At 32.1% G+C, this 20,211-nt stretch overlaps 1 protein-coding gene across 1 annotated transcript; it reads right to left on the bottom strand.

Moving 5' to 3' along the window:
- Positions 1 to 2,482: 2,482 nt before the first annotated feature.
- On the bottom strand, positions 2,483 to 17,953 carry LOC134725667 (zinc transporter ZIP11-like). Its single transcript, XM_063589680.1, has 10 exons — positions 17,817 to 17,953; positions 13,879 to 13,917; positions 13,303 to 13,470; positions 10,261 to 10,363; positions 8,796 to 8,972; positions 7,575 to 7,644; positions 6,248 to 6,346; positions 5,263 to 5,421; positions 3,824 to 3,928; positions 2,483 to 2,577 (listed from the first exon to the last, which is right to left on the bottom strand). Exons 1-9 carry the CDS (start codon positions 17,922 to 17,924, stop codon positions 3,850 to 3,852), a joined length of 1,002 nt encoding a protein of 333 aa, XP_063445750.1. The 5' UTR covers positions 17,925 to 17,953; the 3' UTR covers positions 2,483 to 2,577; positions 3,824 to 3,849.
- Positions 17,954 to 20,211: the final 2,258 nt, after the last annotated feature.

The following is a 20,211-nucleotide window of genomic DNA, read 5'->3' as shown; positions in this document are numbered from 1 at the left end:
CCTTGACCTCATTTTCAGGGTTCAGTGGTCATAGTAAAATGGGGAATGTGTCAAAGAGACAACAACCCGACCAAATAAAAAAACATCAGCAGAAGGTCACCAACAGGTCTTCAATGTAGCGAGAAATTCCTGCACCCAGAGGCGTCCTTCAGCTGGCCCCTAAACAAATATACACTAGTTCAGTGATAATGAACGCCAAACTAATTTCCAAATTGTACACAAGAAACTAAAATTGAAATAATACAAGACTAACAAAGGCCAGAGGCTCCTGACTTGGGACAGGCGCAAAATGCGCTGGGGTTAAACATGTTTGTGAGATCTCAAACCCCCCCCCCCCCCCCTATACCTCTAACCAATGTAGAAAAGTAAACGCATAACAATACGCACATTAAAATTCAGTTCAAGAGAAGTCCAAGTCGGATGTCAGAAGATGTAACCAAAGAAAATAAACAAAATGACAATAATGCATAAATGACAACAAACTACTAGCAGTTAACTGACATGCCAGCTCCAAACTTCAATTAAACTGACTGAAAGATTATGATTTCATCATATGAACATCAGGCACAATCCTTCCCATTAGGGGTTTAGTATCATAACATATATGAGAAGAACATAACCCGTGTCATGCCAACAACTGTTTTTAGAATAAATGTGTTTAATCCAAAGTTTTGTGTTTTTGTATACTTTTGTCAAAAAAGCGAGACATGGTGATCCTGCATTCTGCCATCAGCAGCATCCACAAATATTCACTCTAGTCAAAGTTTTCAAATATTAATAACTTCTTGAAATATCCTGGATTTGTACCAAACTTGGACAGAAGCTTGTTTATGATCAAAAGCTAGTATCTTGAAGGAAATTAAAAAATGTTGTACCTGTTTAGTCGTAAAATAGACTGTTAAAAATTACATACAGTCTGCAGTTAAAGTTTTTGAAACATTTATTATATTCATAAACTATCCTGGATTTTTACCAAACTTCGACAGAAGCTTATTACATTTAAAAGATAGTTTCAAAAGGATTATTTTAATTAATTTTTTTCCTCATTTTTGTTGAGCCTGCGATAAACAGCAAAAGTAAGACGACACTGGGTTCCGCAGAACCCTTACAATATTTTTTTATGTTGTATGCAATAGGTCTACTATATTTGGTGTATGGAATGATTGTAAGGTGTAAATAAATATAGGAAGATGTGGTACGTGTTCCAATGAGACAACTTTCCATCTAAATAACAATTTATAAGAATAAACCATTATAGGTCAAGGTACGGCCTTCAACACAGTGCCCTTGCACAAGAAACAGCAAGCTATAAAGGGCCCCAAAAATGACTGGTGGAAATATTTTATGATGTACATTTCTTAAACTATAAACCATAGGTAAACTTTATTTGGTATATGGAAGGATAGTAAGCTGTACATGTCTCTATGGAATTGTTCATCTGACCAAGACCTCTTTTTATGGTTCACTGGTCAATGTTTAGTGTTCTTGATTAAGTCTGTTTCTTAGAAATTATGAGCAATAGGTCAACTATATTTAGTGTATTGAATGATTGTAAGGTGTACATGTATTTATTATTTGGTTTATATGACCATCACCTCATTTTCTTGAATCTTGAAGTTTATGTTATAGTTGTAGTAAAGCTTTCTCTTTAGTAATATCAACATAATATCAATGGTTAGTAAAGAAGGCAAGACATTTCAGTGTGTGCACTCTTGTTGAGGTAGCCATTTGTTATCATGTTGTGCTGTTACAAAAAGTTAAGTGATGTTTTAGAGGTCACAAACATGATTAACCCTGTCACATTCTTTATGTGTCTGTCCCAAGTCAGATTAACAGATATTAACCATTTAATACACACATTCTGAACACTAGGGTACTAAACAAATAGATGTAGTCTCATCATGTAGATGAATAACATCAGTATAAACTTAAGCTTTGAAGCTACAGAATTTTGATGTAATAATTTTAAGATTGCTTAACATGCTTCCAAGGGGTCACTAAATAGACCACTTTCGAGTTCATCCGTCACCGGAAAAAACTCGTCAATTATACGCGCCTTTATCACCGTCATCTGTGCGTTTAGGGGCGTCGTCACTTCCTTACAATGTTGAGCGAGTGGTTGGAAAATTATAATTCTATATTGTACGAATTATTCGGCAAATTGAATTCTGAAAATAGACAATCAACACTGCTGTCATTAGGGAATTGTCAGTAAGTACCTACAGAGCAACCATTATTTCTAGTTTATCCTGCACAAAAACGATCACTTAGACGCTTGATGAACGTAAATAGTGCAGGGATACAGGCGAGCCCCTCTATCTGGTAAATGACGTCATAAAGGCGTGCATAATTGACGAGTTTTTGCCGGTGACGGATGAACTCGAAAGTGGTCTATTGGAAGGTAGGTAATTTATAAAAAAATATCCAACACTTATTACTTGGTACAGTTGCCACTTAATATACATGTAAATCATGTAAAATATAAATATTAATATTTTTATTGAGCATAAAATATAAAGTTCTATATCATTATATGAATGGAGTCCATCACCGATCTTCAATGATGTAGCTAAAATTCTGAAAAGAAAGAAGAATGATTAAAAGTTTAAACTAGAAAATAATAATTTATAGATTAATTTGTCATCACAAAGAATTTATATCATCTTCATATTCTGAAATAAACATTTGACACTTTGTACATGTTTAAAAGTGTATACATTATCGTGCAGTAATCTCTGTAAGTAAAAATGCTACACATACATGTATCATATTCTCTATTTCATCAAGTTGTAAATCAATAAAATCTAATTTCATATTTTTTCTTATTAAATTTTCCGAAACTGTCAAATAACATGAAATTTAGGAGATTAGTGTATTGTATTTTAAGCTTGGCCTTCGTAAAACTTAGATTTTACTGTCGTAAATTGAGTTTACCTAGCAACGCAGAGCAGAGATGGGTAAACAGATATTTGCGACAGTAAAATCAAGTTTTATTGTCAACAGACAAACATGAATACTAAACATATCTTTTACTTTTTGTATGCTTCAGAATGGTTTTAATATAGACAAAAAGAAGATTTTGAGGCTAAAAATGTGAATATCTTGTTTAATTTTTGTGAAATTACATATCTCAAAAAAAATCAAAATTCAAAATGGTGGCTTTCTTTGTAATGGACTGGTAGAACGTGGAATCTAACCCCTCAAAATATTTATCAAGGTTCAATGAAAATTATTGTTACAAACTGATTGCATTAGAATTAAACTTTGACAGCTGTAAAAATTTGCAAATAAGGAGATGTGGGGTTAATGTGCAATGAGACATCAACCCAACGATGAAAAGTGCATATATGAAACCCTTCAGTAGTGGTAATTTTTTCTTTCTTTGTCCAACAGGTATTTATATGTAGGCTGTAGACCTTTACTTTTCTCTGTTGAATTCATTTGCAACAATTCAATGGGCACAGCAATTGGAAGTTAAGATGGTATTGATAAGTATCAATCAATCAGGACCTTATGTTAACCTTTTAGGTATCTGTTTGTTATATAAAAAATATAATGAAAGATGTGGTAGGTGAAACTTGGTATAGATATGTCTCAATTGACGCAATTTGATCAAGAGTTACTTCCCTTTTTCACCATGGCACAAATTCAATCATCTATCAGACAAATTTATCTGTTGAACTTTCTTAATTCATTTTGTTGGGCAAGCCTATAGGGGCATAATAATCACAATTTAATCAAATTTATGTTTATGACATGGCATCCCTATGTATTTTAATCAGGTAAATCAATGAGCCATCAATACTTTACCCTTTGAACTTACCAATTAATTTTCCTATGATTACTAAGTTATCCTAGACCAACATCTAAGGACATCATCACAACAAAACCTACAACTGCACCCCAAGAAGCCACTTTTCCATTTCCACTGAAAGTAAATAAATTAAATGCATAACATTTAATTCATAATTTACTTTTAACAGCTATAGGTTAAAAACTGTTGGTATCCTTGTGATTTTGTTCAATCTTTATGGATTATGGAATACTTGCAGTTTTGTGGACACTTGATGTTTTTTGCTCTAACATTCTAAATACACCATTCCAAATAACCATGATTGCTTTGGCATTTTACCATTGGATAAAAATTATAATGTTAACAACCATGAAATCATTTACAATTTATTTATAGCATGGGAGATAATTCACCATAATTCTTTTGAAACTTAACCATTGCAGGACATTAACTATGTAACTAATTATGAAATAATTTACATTTAACCATGGGAGGTAATTCACCATAATTGTTTTGACATTTAACCATTGGATAAAATTATCATGTTAACAACCATGGTATAATTTACACTTTAGCATGGGAGATAACTGACCAGGATTGTTTTCACATTTAAATATTGATAAGGTGATTGGAGAACATTAAACATGTTAATAATTTTGAAATAATTTACACCTAACCATGGGAGATAATTCAACATAATTGTTTTGATGTCATTGAACAAAAAATTATCATGTTCATAATAAAGAAATAATTTACTCTGAACCATGGGAGATAATTCACCATGATCATTTTGACATGATCATGGAAAAGCATACAGCATTATAAAGAGGGTTTCCCCTGGCAGTCACCATTTTCGCAATTTGCGAAAAAAGATAATTGTGGCGATTAAAATTCGTCATTGGCGAAAGAATTTGGCGAAAGAAATATATATAACGATTTATTTCCAGCCATCTTGTTTATTTACTTTTTTCGGGATTCTCTGACTTTAACGATCAGACAATGCTCGGAATTCACCTTGAACTCGTTAAGATTTTGACAGAAAATCAATAATCAGCTGATTGCATTCATAGCTATCGACATCAAAGGACTAATTAATAAAGGTGTTGATTGTATTTTATAGCAAAATGATATGGTTAAATGGCTTCTGTCACATGTCATAAACAGGATTTATTTACCAATTGCTGGAAAAAAGGAAAATTTTAAAAGAAAAATATGTTTGTTACTTGGCCAAAAAATAATAAAGTGGCGAAAAATAAATTGTTTTATAAGAGGTGGCAAAAAAAATAATTGACCCAGGGAAAACCCTGATTATAAAAGTACATAACTGCATGTATTCAAAATAACAAAGGGGTGACTTATTTCAATATGTAACCATAGATACAAGAAGTTGAGGAATATTTATCCCATGGCTTATTATGTATGAGAATTTATAAGATAAAATTGATGACAACAACAAAAAATAAACTGACCATGTTTGTGCTTCTGGGATTATATCATCTACAACCACATATATCATTGCACCTGCTGCAAAAGCTAAAGCATACGGTAATAAAGGCTGTGCTATAACAACAGCTACAGCACCAAATAAACCAGCTATAGGTTCCACCATTCCACTTAGCTGACCATACCTGCAAACATTTGAAAAATGTAAAAAAATCAATTTTCTGTCATTTTTCATATAAAATATACAGTATAGAAATTTCCCTCAATAAACTAAATATAAGCCAATACAACTTGCCTGCAATGATGAGTCAGAGTCCTTGATTTGACTTTGACTTTAAATTATTTTTAAATGTGTTAAAATATGTCACCTTGCAGGAGATAAAACCTTGGCTGGGTCTTAATATTTGCTGCTTATCTGCTAAGCACACAGCTTTAAGGAGTAAGAGCAAAGACTGGTCAACTTATCAGAATAATGTGTCAGGGTAGGGTGACATGTGTTTCTGTGGTCTTAACCATGTGAACTAGCATGTTAAAAATCAGACTCAAAGTGTAGCCTAGTAGAAAGCAGGCTTAATAATCATATCGCAATTCACACATTTTTGTCCTGAATATAAACTTAGGACGTTCGTTAAACAGCCATTCATCAAAATCATCTTCAAGTTGATAATGTTATTTTCTTTTCAGGACACAAAGTGCCCTTCATAAATAAACTCTCATTCAAATCACTTTTTCAAATTCCAGTGTAAAGTATGATAATAATTAATTTGTGAGTTTCAACCTTTCACATAAATTTCATTAAAATCTATAGAGAAATGCAAGCATGGCTAATGTCTTTTGATAGTTTGTGTTATTGTTTTTTTCTTTCTCATTGATGTTCACACATCACTTCTGTTCATACATATAATGTGGTAAAGATAAAAACACAGAAGAACCCTAGAATTGGCATAACCAGTGTTCACAGTACTAAGATGCAAATAAAAATTTATAAGATAACATAACTAAAATATTTACCAAAAACTTTTTAAAGTTGACATACCAGCACCACGTAATGGTAAACTAACTGCTAATCCTTCAGGAAAATTTTGTATACCTATACCTATTGCTAAATTTCTACAGAAAAAAAAATAATCAAGGTCATATCTGTTGAAATTATGAATGTATTATGTTATATCTTCCAATAAAAAAAGTATCAATTCCTCAAGCAATTCCATAACAGCAGGTTTAACAAATTAAGGAGTTGATGACACAATACCATATTCAGGGTAACCTGCCAAATCTGTCAACCAAGTATTCCAACATCCAACATTTTTTTATTTTAGTATCTTGTGTATAATTGGGAGTTTAGTATAACGTCCATTATCACTGTTCTAGTATACATTTTTTTTAGGGGCCAGCTGAAGGACACCTACAGGTGCGGGAGTTCTCTTTCGACTGTTGTTTGCTCTATGGTTGTTGTCTTTTTCCTTTCTCAATTTTATATTACCTTCTATAAGCATTAAGGGCATACGATACAGTTTTGATCCTGTATTTACAAGTTCATGAAAATTTGCATATAGGCTATTTTTTACCTGATTAAATCAAATATGTAATAAAAAATATACCTTCATGTGCTACTTTTTGCGTAAAATGAGGTTGAAATTTTGTATGTTTGCTCGAAATTCAGATTTGTGGCTGTAATTTCTTTTTCGAAAGAAAGACGTAACTTTTTTGTTATAAAAGATAAAAACAAATTGTTTTTTGTTTAATAATCGGTAATTTCTGTATTTTATAAATATCTTTAAAAAATATGCATTTTTTTATTCAGAAATGACTCACATTTATCAAATGTTCATGAATTGAGGAAAAAACGTAATTTTTTACTGCATGTTTATCACAATTAAAAAAAATCCTCTATTTACAGTAGTATAAAATTTGGGTCAAATAATCTCCCTGCAAAATGAAACCAAATGCCGTTTTGAAAAATAGGGGTCCATGAACTCGTTTTCAAATTAAATCAGTTTGAATGATAAAAATCAGTCGAAAAATGCATCTTTTCCCGATATGTCACAGTTTGACGTCGCGAAAATAACAAATTACGTTAGCAACGTCATTACCTTCCCTGTAACTGTATCGTATGCCCTTAAATCGATGAGACATATGTATCCTATGTGGCAAAAATTTTGAACACTCTGATACAAGTTAGTTTACCCATGTGAATATGAGATAAAGAATCTTAACACATGTGACTTGATAATAAATCTACTATTGAATTTTTATTTTTTTTTATATGTTTTGGATATATTTGCCTGCAACAACTCAATCCTTCCCTACCTTTTTTTTTACTGATTTTGAAACGTACCTTGCTTTTTCAAATGTTGCTGCAGGAGTTCTTCCCACTGCACCAAACCCAACACCAACCGCTAAACCCTCTGAAAAATCAAGTATTCATCTATATGACTAATTTAATAGGTCTCTTAAAGGTGAGTCAATATAGATATTAAAATTGTCAACCTTAAATTGTTCAATAGCAAGACTATGTCTCAAAATAGTGATAGATAGACGTATTGTCAAGCAGATAAAACATGTATAGTTTTTTCCCAAGTTAATTTCTCTTTATGATAAAGAACTTCAAACATCAAAGTAATCTTAAACTAAAGGATTATATGAGTTCTCTCTTGTATTAATTGAATATGTTTTGCTTGTTTCCTGTACAATTTTTAAATGTACAAAATGTATGTGACTGTAGTACATGGTTAGGCAGGTACAAACTGTAAAATGTTTTTCTTATTAGAATATTGAAACAAATATATATTCTGCTGTCATTCTGAAATCTCTTGCTAATACTCAGATTTCATGAAGGCTCTGCATTACATTTTGAAGGCAATACATTTCAAACTTAAATTAAACAGTTGCAGCGAAAATGTAAAATCTAGTTTCCTATATAAAAGGGGGAGGACAGGGGGTACCCTTCTCCCTTCTCCCAACCCTCTTCTCCTTTCTCCTACCCCTCTTCTCCTATTTTTTTTTATTTACCAGAAAAAAGAGAGATATTTTATTTTTTCATATTTTATTTTTTCTCCAACTTTTTCTCCTTTCTCCCAGCCTTCCTCTCCTTTCCCCTTTCTCCCAACCCCTTTCTCCCTGTCTCCCTTACCCCTGTCCTCCCCCTCATATAAAATGTTCAAAACATGAGTGTTAAATAATAAATGGAATGTTCTTATGAAAGTTTGCTCTACCTGTAATGTTATGTACTGTTATAGCAATGATAAGTAGTAATACCTGGAATGTTATGTACTGTTATAGCAATGATAAGTAGTAATACCTGGAATGTTATGTACTGTCATAGCAATGATAAGTAGTAATACCTGGAATGTTATGTACTGTTATAGCAATGATACGTAGTAATACCTGGAATGTTATGTACTGTTATAGCAATGATAAGTAGTAATACCTGGAATGTTATGTACTGTTATAGCAATGATAAGTAGTAATACCTGGAATGTTATGTACTGTTATAGCAATGATAAGTAGTAATACCTGGAATGTTATGTACTGTTATAGCAATGATAAGTAGTAATACCTGGAATGTTATGTACTGTTATAGCAATGATAAGTAGTAATATTCTTTTCCATCTTGTGTCTTGAGATGATAATGCGTCATTATTGATAACATTATTTTGGTCCTCGGTAGATATTAATCCTCCTTGTACTGGTTTCCTTCGTTGTGGACCTGTACTATATTCAGATCTAGAATAATCTGCAACAAAATGATCATGTACTATATTCAGATCTAGAATAATCTGCAACAAAATGATCATAAATGAATATCAGGTGAGATTCTTCACATGACCATGTACAGTAAAACTTTTGTGAAAATGATTTAAAATATAAACACTTTTCCAAATTACTAATGGTAAATGAATTACACCAGGTAATGAATGGCAAGAAAATGTATACCCTATAGATTTTTTGACACTAAAAGTTGAAAAATGAAGACCTTAATGATTGACAATCCGGCTCATTTCGACCAAAATAATTGAAATTGGGCAACTTCGTAGTTCACTACATATTCAGGTAAAGCAGCATAGACCCATACTTTTTTCAAATTTCTGTATAACAATCAATTGATTAATTTATTGTACAGATTATATGTGGCATAGGTTCAAATTTACTTCATGTGGAAGATAAATTTGTTCACTGCTTATACATTGTAATCTATAATGAGTCCTGCAATGTGACTCAAAAGTATACAGAATATAAACTGTGAAGTTTGTCTATACAAGTCAATATTCAGAATGAAACAACTAATCTCTGTAAGGATCTGAAAACTCTGATGGGATCTTAGTTCAGGTACCTTAACTTAATGAATAACAGTACTGTAGTTAAAAAGTTGCCACTGTCAATTGTCGATTTGACGTCTCAAATACAGTTTCACTGGTGATGCGCAGCAGAGACAGTAAAACAGACATTTTAGACCGTCAAATCAGAATTGATGGGGGCAACTCTTCAACTATAGTACTGTTAAATATTCCGATTCTAATGCATCACAAAAAGAAATAATAGGTTAGAGCTGAAAAAAATGTATAAATTTTATATACCAAAAAAATCTGCAAATCTTCATGATTTTGGCGCAAAGATGTCATAGCTAAACGTGACGTCATACAAATAAAAACTTACAAACAGGAGGTTTTTACCTTTCCTCTTTGATTTAAATGCAGATAAAATCACATTAAAACGGCAAATTCGAAGTTAGTGTTCTCTTATTTTCCATAGTAATGTAGAAATCGAACATTTGTTGATCCTATCAATTCAAAATGGCAGATGCCTCCTTAGTAACACCTGATCAACTGTGGATTTTATAGTTCTTTTAGTCAATGAAGAAAATTGTTACATAAAAATTGCATTAGAATACATCATTTTTGATCACATTGCATTTTACTGCTAAATAGATATTGAATACATGACTGTTCTTGTTTTGATGCTAATAACTTAAATACATACTATATGACTGTTCTTGTTTTATTGCAAATAACTTAAATACGTACTATATGACTGTTCTTGAGATACAAGATTTATCTGTACATCCTCATCTTTGTGTTGTTTATACTCAGATTCTAATGACATGATTATATTGTTTCCACCACCTCCCTGAAAGATAAAATATTCCATCAACTTACGTACAACAAATGCATATACGTAATACTCTTTAAAATTTAAAATCCCACTTATGTGTTTCATTGTACTGTTTACCTTAATGCATTTTTAAAAACCATTCAATATCAAAATAAAAAGATGTATGATTGTCAATGAGACAACTCTCCACAATAAACCAAATGACATAGAAGTTAACCACTATAGGTCACCCTAAGGCCTTCAACAATGAGCAATCAAAGAGCTGATAGCTCTGAAGTGGAAGAAGGTGAATAAAAAGAAACTTGAATTACCATAAAAGCAGCCGCACTTACCCAGGCTGCTTTGTTCCATTATTGTTAAAATGTATTTTTTTCTTCAAACAAGAAAAGGTCATAAGTACATGGATTTCCCATCCGTACAATCTCTTTCTATGTTCAGTTGACTATGAAAATTAGGTAAAATCTTTAATTTGGCAGTAAAATTAAGAAGATCATATCAAGAGGAACACATGTGTACTAAGTTTCAAGTTGATTGGATTTCAACTTCATCAAAAACTACCTCGACCATAAACTTTATAACCAGAAGCAGGACGGATGGACAGACTAGAAAACATATTGCCCATAAATGGAGCATAAAAATAGTAAGACTTGTTACATACCCGCCAACTTTTGAAAGTTCCCATATGGGTTATTACTGCACAACAACAATTTTAAAGGTTACAATTTTTAGCGACGTATTTTGCAAGATCTGGATTGTCTAGAAAAAGTGTCATATTTGTATGATGAGCTTACATGCCTTTTCCTTAAGTCTGTTTGCATGATTCTAGTTATATATTAAATCGGTAGAAAAAATATACATGAAGCTAGCAGACCAGGGTTTATTTTCCAGATTAAGAATATTAGATGCTTGTTGAAATTTCCAATTTTGAATAATGCACAAAGATGGACCTTTAACAGGTTGGGAACAACACTCCAAATGAGGGTAACCTAACTGGAAGATCATCACAACCCACTGTAAAAAATGAGCACAAAAAAGTCATTTATATTCATATTATTTGATGAAACTTTCCCCCAAGAACTATGCATCTATTAAGTTCTGAATGGTCAAAACATCATGTTTTTTTATCGACATCAATTTTGTCGTAAATGTAACCAAATGATGTAGAAATTGTGTTTTTTCTTCAAATTTCCATCAAATTGTAATGTTTATAGTTCCCTTATTGCCTCTCTATTTGAATAAAATAAAATAATAATAAGAATCTGTTTCTTGTTTTGTTTTGTTTTTGACAAATGATTGTTCACTGCTTGCAAATGAATCATTATATTTATATATCTTATCTGTATATATTTTTGTTCATGTCTCCATCTCCTTATCATTTGTAAATGTTTAGACAAATAAGAAAGAAATAAGCTCCACATGTATATTTGCAACATCGTAAATTAATTAAAAAAAATAACATACACTAACACTAGTACTGCATGGATTTTAAGCATTATGAAAGTCATATTAGTAGAAAGCTTAAAAAGACTTAAAAACCGTGTAAAATGTCTTGCTATTTCTTAGCTTACACAATAAAATCTAATATAAACTAATATTTCCAAATCTAAATTTCATTATTTTACTAGAATTAATCTACCTACTAGACCTTTTATTAGTCTTTAGTTGCACATATTGTATGATGATTTCTAATAAATAAGAAACAAATTTATCATATAAACTTCAATTGAAAGGAGGTCTAGATTGCTAAAATAATTTATAAATTTTGATTTTTTTATTTGTCCAAAATCATTTAAATTCATTTAATTAACATCATTTTATGATTATTTGATTAAAATATTGATCATTTATAGTCTTTTTACAATTTACATTTTTAAAAGCAAAATAACTGAAAACAGGCTAAAACAAAGGGAAGTAACAAAAAAGTATTTCAATATTCCCAATACACATCGTTTTGATAACACAACGGCAGTTAGCCGGAGGTAAACATCGTTGATTACCAGTATGTTTGACACCCAAGCTGTCAAGTGAAGCCATATAATTATACATCTTCTTTGATGTTCAGGTAAAATTTAACACAGGTGTCAATTACACCCGTACAGTAGTAAGAAATGATTAAATTTGGCGTCTGAAAATTTTCATTCATGAAATATTTCATACACGGGAGTTTTTTCTCCTAAACGGGAGGAGACCCCTGGAAACGGGAGTTTTGTTCTCCCGCCGGGAGGTTCACATGTATGTTACGAAGGGCATCTAATTCACATGACACAGGAAAACCATAAATGAAGACAACACTTTATATATCCTTTTTATTTTTATAAAAACAAAATCTTCTTGTCTGCAGGATTGCAAATTTGTAGCTTTAAGGGCGAACTTGTAAACAGGGCGAGTTGTCCCGATACCAAATTCACGCATGCGTAATACAAATATCTACAGTTAAAACATCCTGTTACAAGTAAACAAATAACGTTCATGTGGATGAGATGAAATCTAATAAATTACATAAATAAAAGGGTCATATTTACGATAGTGATTGTTTTACAATCATAATTTACAAATTAAATGATTCAGATGCCTAATCATGTGTAAAAATCGGTGTCAGGAATCTAAGTTGTTTTGAAATTGTAATATACGAAATGAATGCGGCATACAGAGACTCAATGCCAAGGGTCGGCCCCTTAAGTCTTCAGAAGACTTGACGTCTTCTTCCACTAAAAACAAATATATTGTGTACAACATAGTCAGCTACAAAAGGCCCAAAATTTATCATTAACCTTGATGAACTTTTGTAAACCATTAAACATTTCCTTCAAAACTGGTAAAAGTTTAAAGGGACTTAGCATCACTAGTTAGGTGTGTGTGTAACTTCAACATGACACACAAAAACAAGTTAAAATCTTGACTAACTGCTTATATTTACTAATTAAACTCATTTCTCTTTTGTGGGAACTACTTACAATATATGGTATTAATACATCAGCACCATAAACAAAGACTGCTCCCAGAATAAAGCCTACAGCTACTGGTATAAATGCCCACTCTCCATTACTACCATATAACCCGGACAATTCTGCCATTTCTATTGCTGGAGCCAGTAAGGACCAATAAGAGGCTGCTGTCATCACCTATTTATATCATACAATGTAGTTAATTCAAATAATTATTTGTAGCAGTATAAATTTGTAGTAATTTGTAAAACAATAAATTCATAAAAAAAAAGTTCCTGCTGAGGGTTGGAGGTTCTCTCTGAGTACTCAGACTTCCTTCACAAATAAAAGTTGGCTGCCAAGATATAGCCCAGCAGTCATTTGTCCAATATTTGGACATTCATTGATTGACCAAAACAAGATTCAATAATAGTACTGAATGTTGTCATGCCAATCCACCAGACCTCAGGTAAAAAAAGCAATAAAAGCTTTGTTCCTTTATTTTTTGTAAGGTACTCCTTTGTAAGGTGTATGTAGGTATGTTGTGACTATAAATTTATTTCCCAAAGAGTGAACCATAATCTATTTTATGAGAATTTAACTTACCCCAGCTGCAAATCCTAAACTAGCATCCAACACTTTTCTCTGTAAAAAAAAGTTGATATTATTTTTTCTTTATCATATATTTAAATTAGCAGCAGAATAAAGGTGTTTGCCAGATTCATTTTTGTACGTATGTACATTTTTGTAAAACTTATTTATCCTCGTCTCATGGGTTTTCATACTATTAAGAATACATTTTGATTGCATTGTGACATCACAATTTCCATTGAAAAAGCATGCATAGATTTTGCGACCCCTATTGTTAATTTTCCATTTTTAGATGGTGATGTTCCAGCTCCAGCACCATCTTACGATGATTATATTTCACAGCTAGTTCACTACGCTCCTGTCTGTTATGACGTTTTTGATTTTAACGAACACAATCTATGTATTACTTGTAAGTTATCAAACCAGCGATATCGTTACCATAAATTACTTAAAACCTTTACTAAATTTTTCCATAGATGTAAAGATTTGGTTATGAAGTTTGGTTGAACCTGTAGAAAACTTATTTCAAACAGGATAGCACATCCTCATTTTTACGGAAATGTTGTTAACCAAGCCTGGAAATTTAGAAATGATCCTTGTAAACTTATATACATGTATATAATTATGGCTCCTTTAAATAAACTTATTTTAAAAGGTTACCAATTCAACACTGAAATAAGATCATTGAATATTGTTTTTATTGGTATAAATATTGATTTTGTTATCAGTAAATTAAAAGCAAACTAAATATTACCAGTATGTGATATACATGTACACATTCATGTTATCTACAATCAGTCGATACCTGTTACTGGCATGGCACAAGGTCATGTTTTTCTCTGACTGTTTATGATGTCTTTACACTAAATCCATTGGATGTTGGATGTGTACAGTTTGATAGTTAAGTCTTAGATGCATGATTTTTTTATTAGTTGTTGGTGGCTTTGAACTACATGTAGCTGTCAGATAACTGCAAGTACTCTCAGATCTGATCTGGTCCAGTGGATCTAGTGTCATTTGGTACCTGGCCTAGTCCACTTGTGTTTTTGTCCATCTGATGAGCAATGAGTTAAGCCTTTTTCAACTGATTTTTATAGTTCGTTCTTATGCTGTACTGTTATACCATTGCCCCAGGTTAGGATCCCACTAGCATGTTTAACCCAGCCACATTATTAATGTATGTGCCCGTCCCAAGTCAAGAGCCTGTAATTCAGTGATTGTCGTTTGTTTTTGTGTTACATATTTGTTTTTCTTTCATTTTTTTATTCAAGTAAGGCTGTTTGGTTTCTCATTTGAATTGTTTTAGATTGTCATATTGGGGCCTTTCATAGCTGACTATGCGTTATGGGCTTTGCTCATTGTTGAAGGTTGTATGGTGACCTATAGTTGTTAATGTCTGTGTCATTTTGGTCTCTTGTGGACAGTTGTCACAAATCTTCTTTTTTATATAGTTTGAATTCATATGACATACGAAAACATATGATCTGACAATAAATTAAAGATAAACTGAACATATTTTTAGGGGCCAGCTGAAGGACACCTACGGGTGTGGGAATTCTTGCTACATTGAAGACCCATTGGTTGCCTTCGGCTGTTGTCTGCTCTATGGTCGGGTGGTTGTCGCTTTGACATATTCACCATTTCCTTTCTCAATTTTATTATTGAATCAAAAACCCACCAAAAAACAACAAAACAACAAAGGCTTACAAGTCACAGAACACTTAAAAGAAAGAGCCTTAAAAGTTAAAGAAAACCAAAGATCAAGAAAATTGAACAAGAGGCTCTAAAGAGTCTGTGTCGCTCACCTTGGCCTATATGAATATTAAACAAAGGACACAGATGGATTCATGACAAAATGGTGTTTTGGTGGTGGTGATGTGTTTGTACATCTTACTTTACTGAACATTCTTGCTGCTTTAATTATTTCTATCTATGATGAACTTGGCCCAGTAGTTTCAGTCTGAAAAACTTTTCAGAGGAGAAGATTTTTGTAAAAGATAACGAAGATTTATGAAAAATGGTTAAAAATTGATTATAAAGGGCAATAACTCCTAAAGGGGTCAACTGACCATTTTGGTTAGATGACTTATTTGTAAATCTTACTTTGCTGAACATTATTGCTATATACAGTTTATCTCTATCTATAATAGTATTCAAGATAATAACCAAAAATAGCAAAATTTTGTTAAAATTACCAATTCAGGGGCAGCAATCCAACAACAGGTTGTCCGATTCATCTGAAAATTTAAGGGCAGATATATCTTGACCTGATAAACAATTTTACTACGTCAGATTTGCTCTAAATGCTTTGGTTTTTGAGTTATAAGCCAAAAACTGCATTTTATCAGAGGAGAAGATTTTTGTAAAAGCTAACCACGGCGGACACCAAGTGAGGAGAAAAGCTCACAGGTGACCTAAAAAAGGGTGTGATCTTGCTTGATAAGTCTTAGACCTTTGGCATTTCAACAGTGTAGATGTAGATGTAGATCTAAGTTGCTCCAAAAGTGTAAAAAGATCCTGGTCCAAATTAAAGAATAAAAAGTTTTCAATGGTAAGGGGGTCCTAATGGGTGGTTCTGATCCTGGATCTGGCTTACTGTTTTGTAAAATTCCTGTATCCCGCTTACACTTTGTACATAGAACAGGCTATTATTTGAACTTGGAATTATTTTTAATTATGGAATTGGCTTGATTTCTTATTATTGAAATTTTTAATAAATTCCATTTTTATTCTGTACTGAAATGTTCTGTGCTGCGCACAACACTTTCTATTACAAAGAAAATAGTATATTTTCAATAGAATGTCTTGTGCCGTGCACAACACTATCTAACCAAAATACATTGTATGGAAAGTGTTATTAACCACTCAAAAGATTACAATACCAAATAAACATGGAATTTATTAAAAAATTTAAACACAAGAAATTATGCAAATTCCATAATTGAAAATAATTCTTAGTTCAAATAATAGCCTTTTATAAGCAATTCTCATTATTTTGTCATTTCCTGGGTCCCGCCAGACTTGGTTTCAGTTTTCACGACACAATATTTGACATTCACGTGTCACGCTTACATAAATATTGGCAATCCCTCTGGCAATGAAAAATTATTGTATGCAATTATTGACGTAAAAATAATCATCCATCTTCCATGGATTTTAAGGTTCATGTGGACCCTATGGCTAAAATGGCCGTATTTTCACCTCAAAATTTACTCTTGTGTACAGACAAACCTGCGCACCTGTAAAAAAATTCAGGCATAGCATGCCCTAGATAAATGAATTTTAAGTATGTTTTATGTTTTAGAAAAATAAAGACTTACCAGGATTTTGTCGTGCACTTTTTTTCATTCCTCCAGAAGGTGCCAAAATAAACTAAGTTGGGAAACAGGTTTGAGAACTTCCCCACAGGTAAAAATTAAAGTGAGCATTTTAAATTGACATGGACGTCATTAGATGGACAATAGATACCTTACAATAATTGGTTATTTAAACTGTGTACCTGAGTGGACCATATCAAGGTAAACTCAACTGTTTGTTAATTTTATCTTCTGCAGAGACTAAAAAAGTGTACGGCAAAATCCAGTTAAGTTATGAATTTTTTAAATCATACAATGCATTTGAATTCTATTTATCTAGGGCATGCTATGCCTTAAAACTTTTCCAGAAGCACAGGTTTGCCTGTACTCAGAGAAAATTTTGAGGTGAAAATATGGCCATTTTAGCCATAGGGTCCACATAAACCTTAAATGTATGTTTTTCTGGTCAAAGAACTAAGTTGCCCACCAAAGTATGACCTTCTGATAAAGTGTCAAGTGACAAGAAAGTAATATCGCTACTAAGAAACTTTTGATGTTATCTGTTGTTATTTATAAATGATGTGGCAACACCTGTTGTTGTCATATTTTGTTTTGATGTCTGGGTTGTTTTAAGAGATCAAAGTAGAAAAAACTTACCTGACTGCTATTGAAAATAAAAACTAAAGCAGCCCCAAGAGCTGTTAATCCCCATGTAAATAGGGTTCCGAGAAAAGTTTGAAAAATTGCATTTTGTCCAGCAATCATGTTTACATGTATGTTACTTTTAAACCTCTTTCACTTGAAGAGCTTTAAAATGAATTATCTAAATACCAATCAAAATTTTTATTTTACCAGAACACGAAAACGACCCAACGGTATTTTTTTTTTCCTTTTAAACTACTTAAATTTTAGTCATGTTTTTCTAAATTCTATTAAGTACATTGGTTTGAGAGATATTTTTTTAGTATCAAGATGGGTTTATTTATTGTTTTCCTAAGCATAAGTTCAAAATTCTGAAAGCGCTCTCCCCCATCATAAAGCATTGAATTAATTTTGCATTTACCGTTATATTAAGTTTCAAATAAGATACAACTATAAGACTGACAACCAGTGGCAGATCCAGAAATTTTCATAAGTGGGGGCCCACTGACTAACCTAAGAGGGGGCCCTCTCCAGTCACGCTTCAGTGATTCCCTATATAAGCAACCAATTTTTTTTCCCAAAAGGGGGGGGGGGGGGGAGCTTGGCTCCCTCCCCTAAATCCGCCTCTGACAACTGTATTTAGTACTATGAGATTTTGTATTAAAACTGTTGGACAAAATAGATATTAGTTAATGAGACAATTCAGTTATTATTTAATGAGACAATTCAGTTTATAATTTTTTATTATTTCACTGTATGTACATATTGATAGCTAAATCAATATTTGATTGGTTGAAACTATCCCACCTGTCATTGATCAAAAATTCATATTCCCTTCTGAGCATCATATACCCCTCTGTAGATCAGGACCTCACTGTATGACATTACATGTGGTTCATGAACATCCCTCATATAGTTAGTATATTAGTCCCAGATTTATTCCAGCGTAAAAACCAAAAGACTATTAATTTAATTTTGATCCGTACTCTGTATCAATGTTTATTCATGTTTAGTTATTCAAACAAGTACAACTGAGGGAGAGTGGCCATCTCATTAGATTTTAATTTCCAAAATATTTGGTGCAGTAAACAATCAAACTTTTCACCAATTTGCTCAACATGTGTTGGAAATGACGAAGCATACATTTTGTTACGTGGTGATGGAAGACACATGACAGATTTGTCTGAACACCATATCCCATAACTGGCCTATTATATAATTGCTTTATGAACAGCCATGTTCTAATTCCAATAGAACATGGGGTGCATGTGCATAACATCAAAATCATAATTGAAATTTCAATCAATTTTGGGGAGGTGTCTTCTAACATATAAAATAAAATTCAAATACCACTATGACTGGTTTAAACCCATCATAAATTTCAATGTATCAAGTCTATCAGAACTACATATGTGTTTTTTGTCATAGTTTGTGACTTTGTATGTCTTGTTTTTTCTTCTTCACATGAGTCAGGTGGTTGGTGTAGTCTGTAATACTGAGCAATGTTTTTCAGAGTTTATTGTTATCACTTTTTATAACTATTAAATGCAACGATACAGACCCCAGGTGAAAAGTTTTCAAAGTTCCTCTGATTTTGTTGTACTCTATAAGAAAACTGTAGCATTTACAATCCAGAGAATCTAAAGAACATGTGTCACTCACCTAGGTCAATGGGCATCTTCAACAATAGACATTTTCTAACTTTGAAGACTAGAATAGAATTCATGTCAAAAATTCTTTTTTTATTGATTTGTTAATAGATGATAATAAAAATGTTTTTTACAGTTTCTTTCTATCTTCTTTTGTTTTTGTCCAAAAAAAATGTCAACAAATACGTCATTTAATTGTTTACATTCCGATAGTTTGCTAAAAAATAAATCCTTTTCAAGTTATTACCTTCACTGGAAAAGTTTGTCAATTATAAGTTTAACGTAAAAAAACAGATGGAGGGGACAGACATAATCTCTCTGCACTATTTAAGTTCTTCAAGTGTTCTTGATTATCATTATGCAGGGTAAACTAGAAATAATGTTTGTTCTGTAGGTACTCACATTTCATCAATTATAAGAATTTAATTTGCCAAATCACTGGTGCAATAAAAAACAAATTTTTTTTACAGATCGCTCTACATGAAAATGGAAGTTGCAATGCCCCCAAATGCATGACATGATGACACTGTTGAAGGATTTTTGTCTTCATTGGTGTTAAAATATCTCTTAAATATCATCAACCAAAACTACTAAAGTAACTCACAGTTTTTCAAACCTGGAATTAAACATACTCCTAATAGAAAGGTTCATTTGAAATCTAAATGCTAGCACCACATCAGCAATTAATGTATCTTGACAGATATAGCTTATACTAGCTCTCGGAGCTTAAAGTGGTAATGTCTTATATATAACTAACCAGC

Source organism: Mytilus trossulus, chromosome 7 (genome assembly GCF_036588685.1).
Source record: "Mytilus trossulus isolate FHL-02 chromosome 7, PNRI_Mtr1.1.1.hap1, whole genome shotgun sequence".
Classification (NCBI taxonomy): Eukaryota; Metazoa; Mollusca; class Bivalvia; order Mytilida; family Mytilidae; genus Mytilus; species Mytilus trossulus.
Note: the sequence above shows the minus strand (reverse complement) of the source record. Positions and strands in the feature narration are given on the sequence as shown.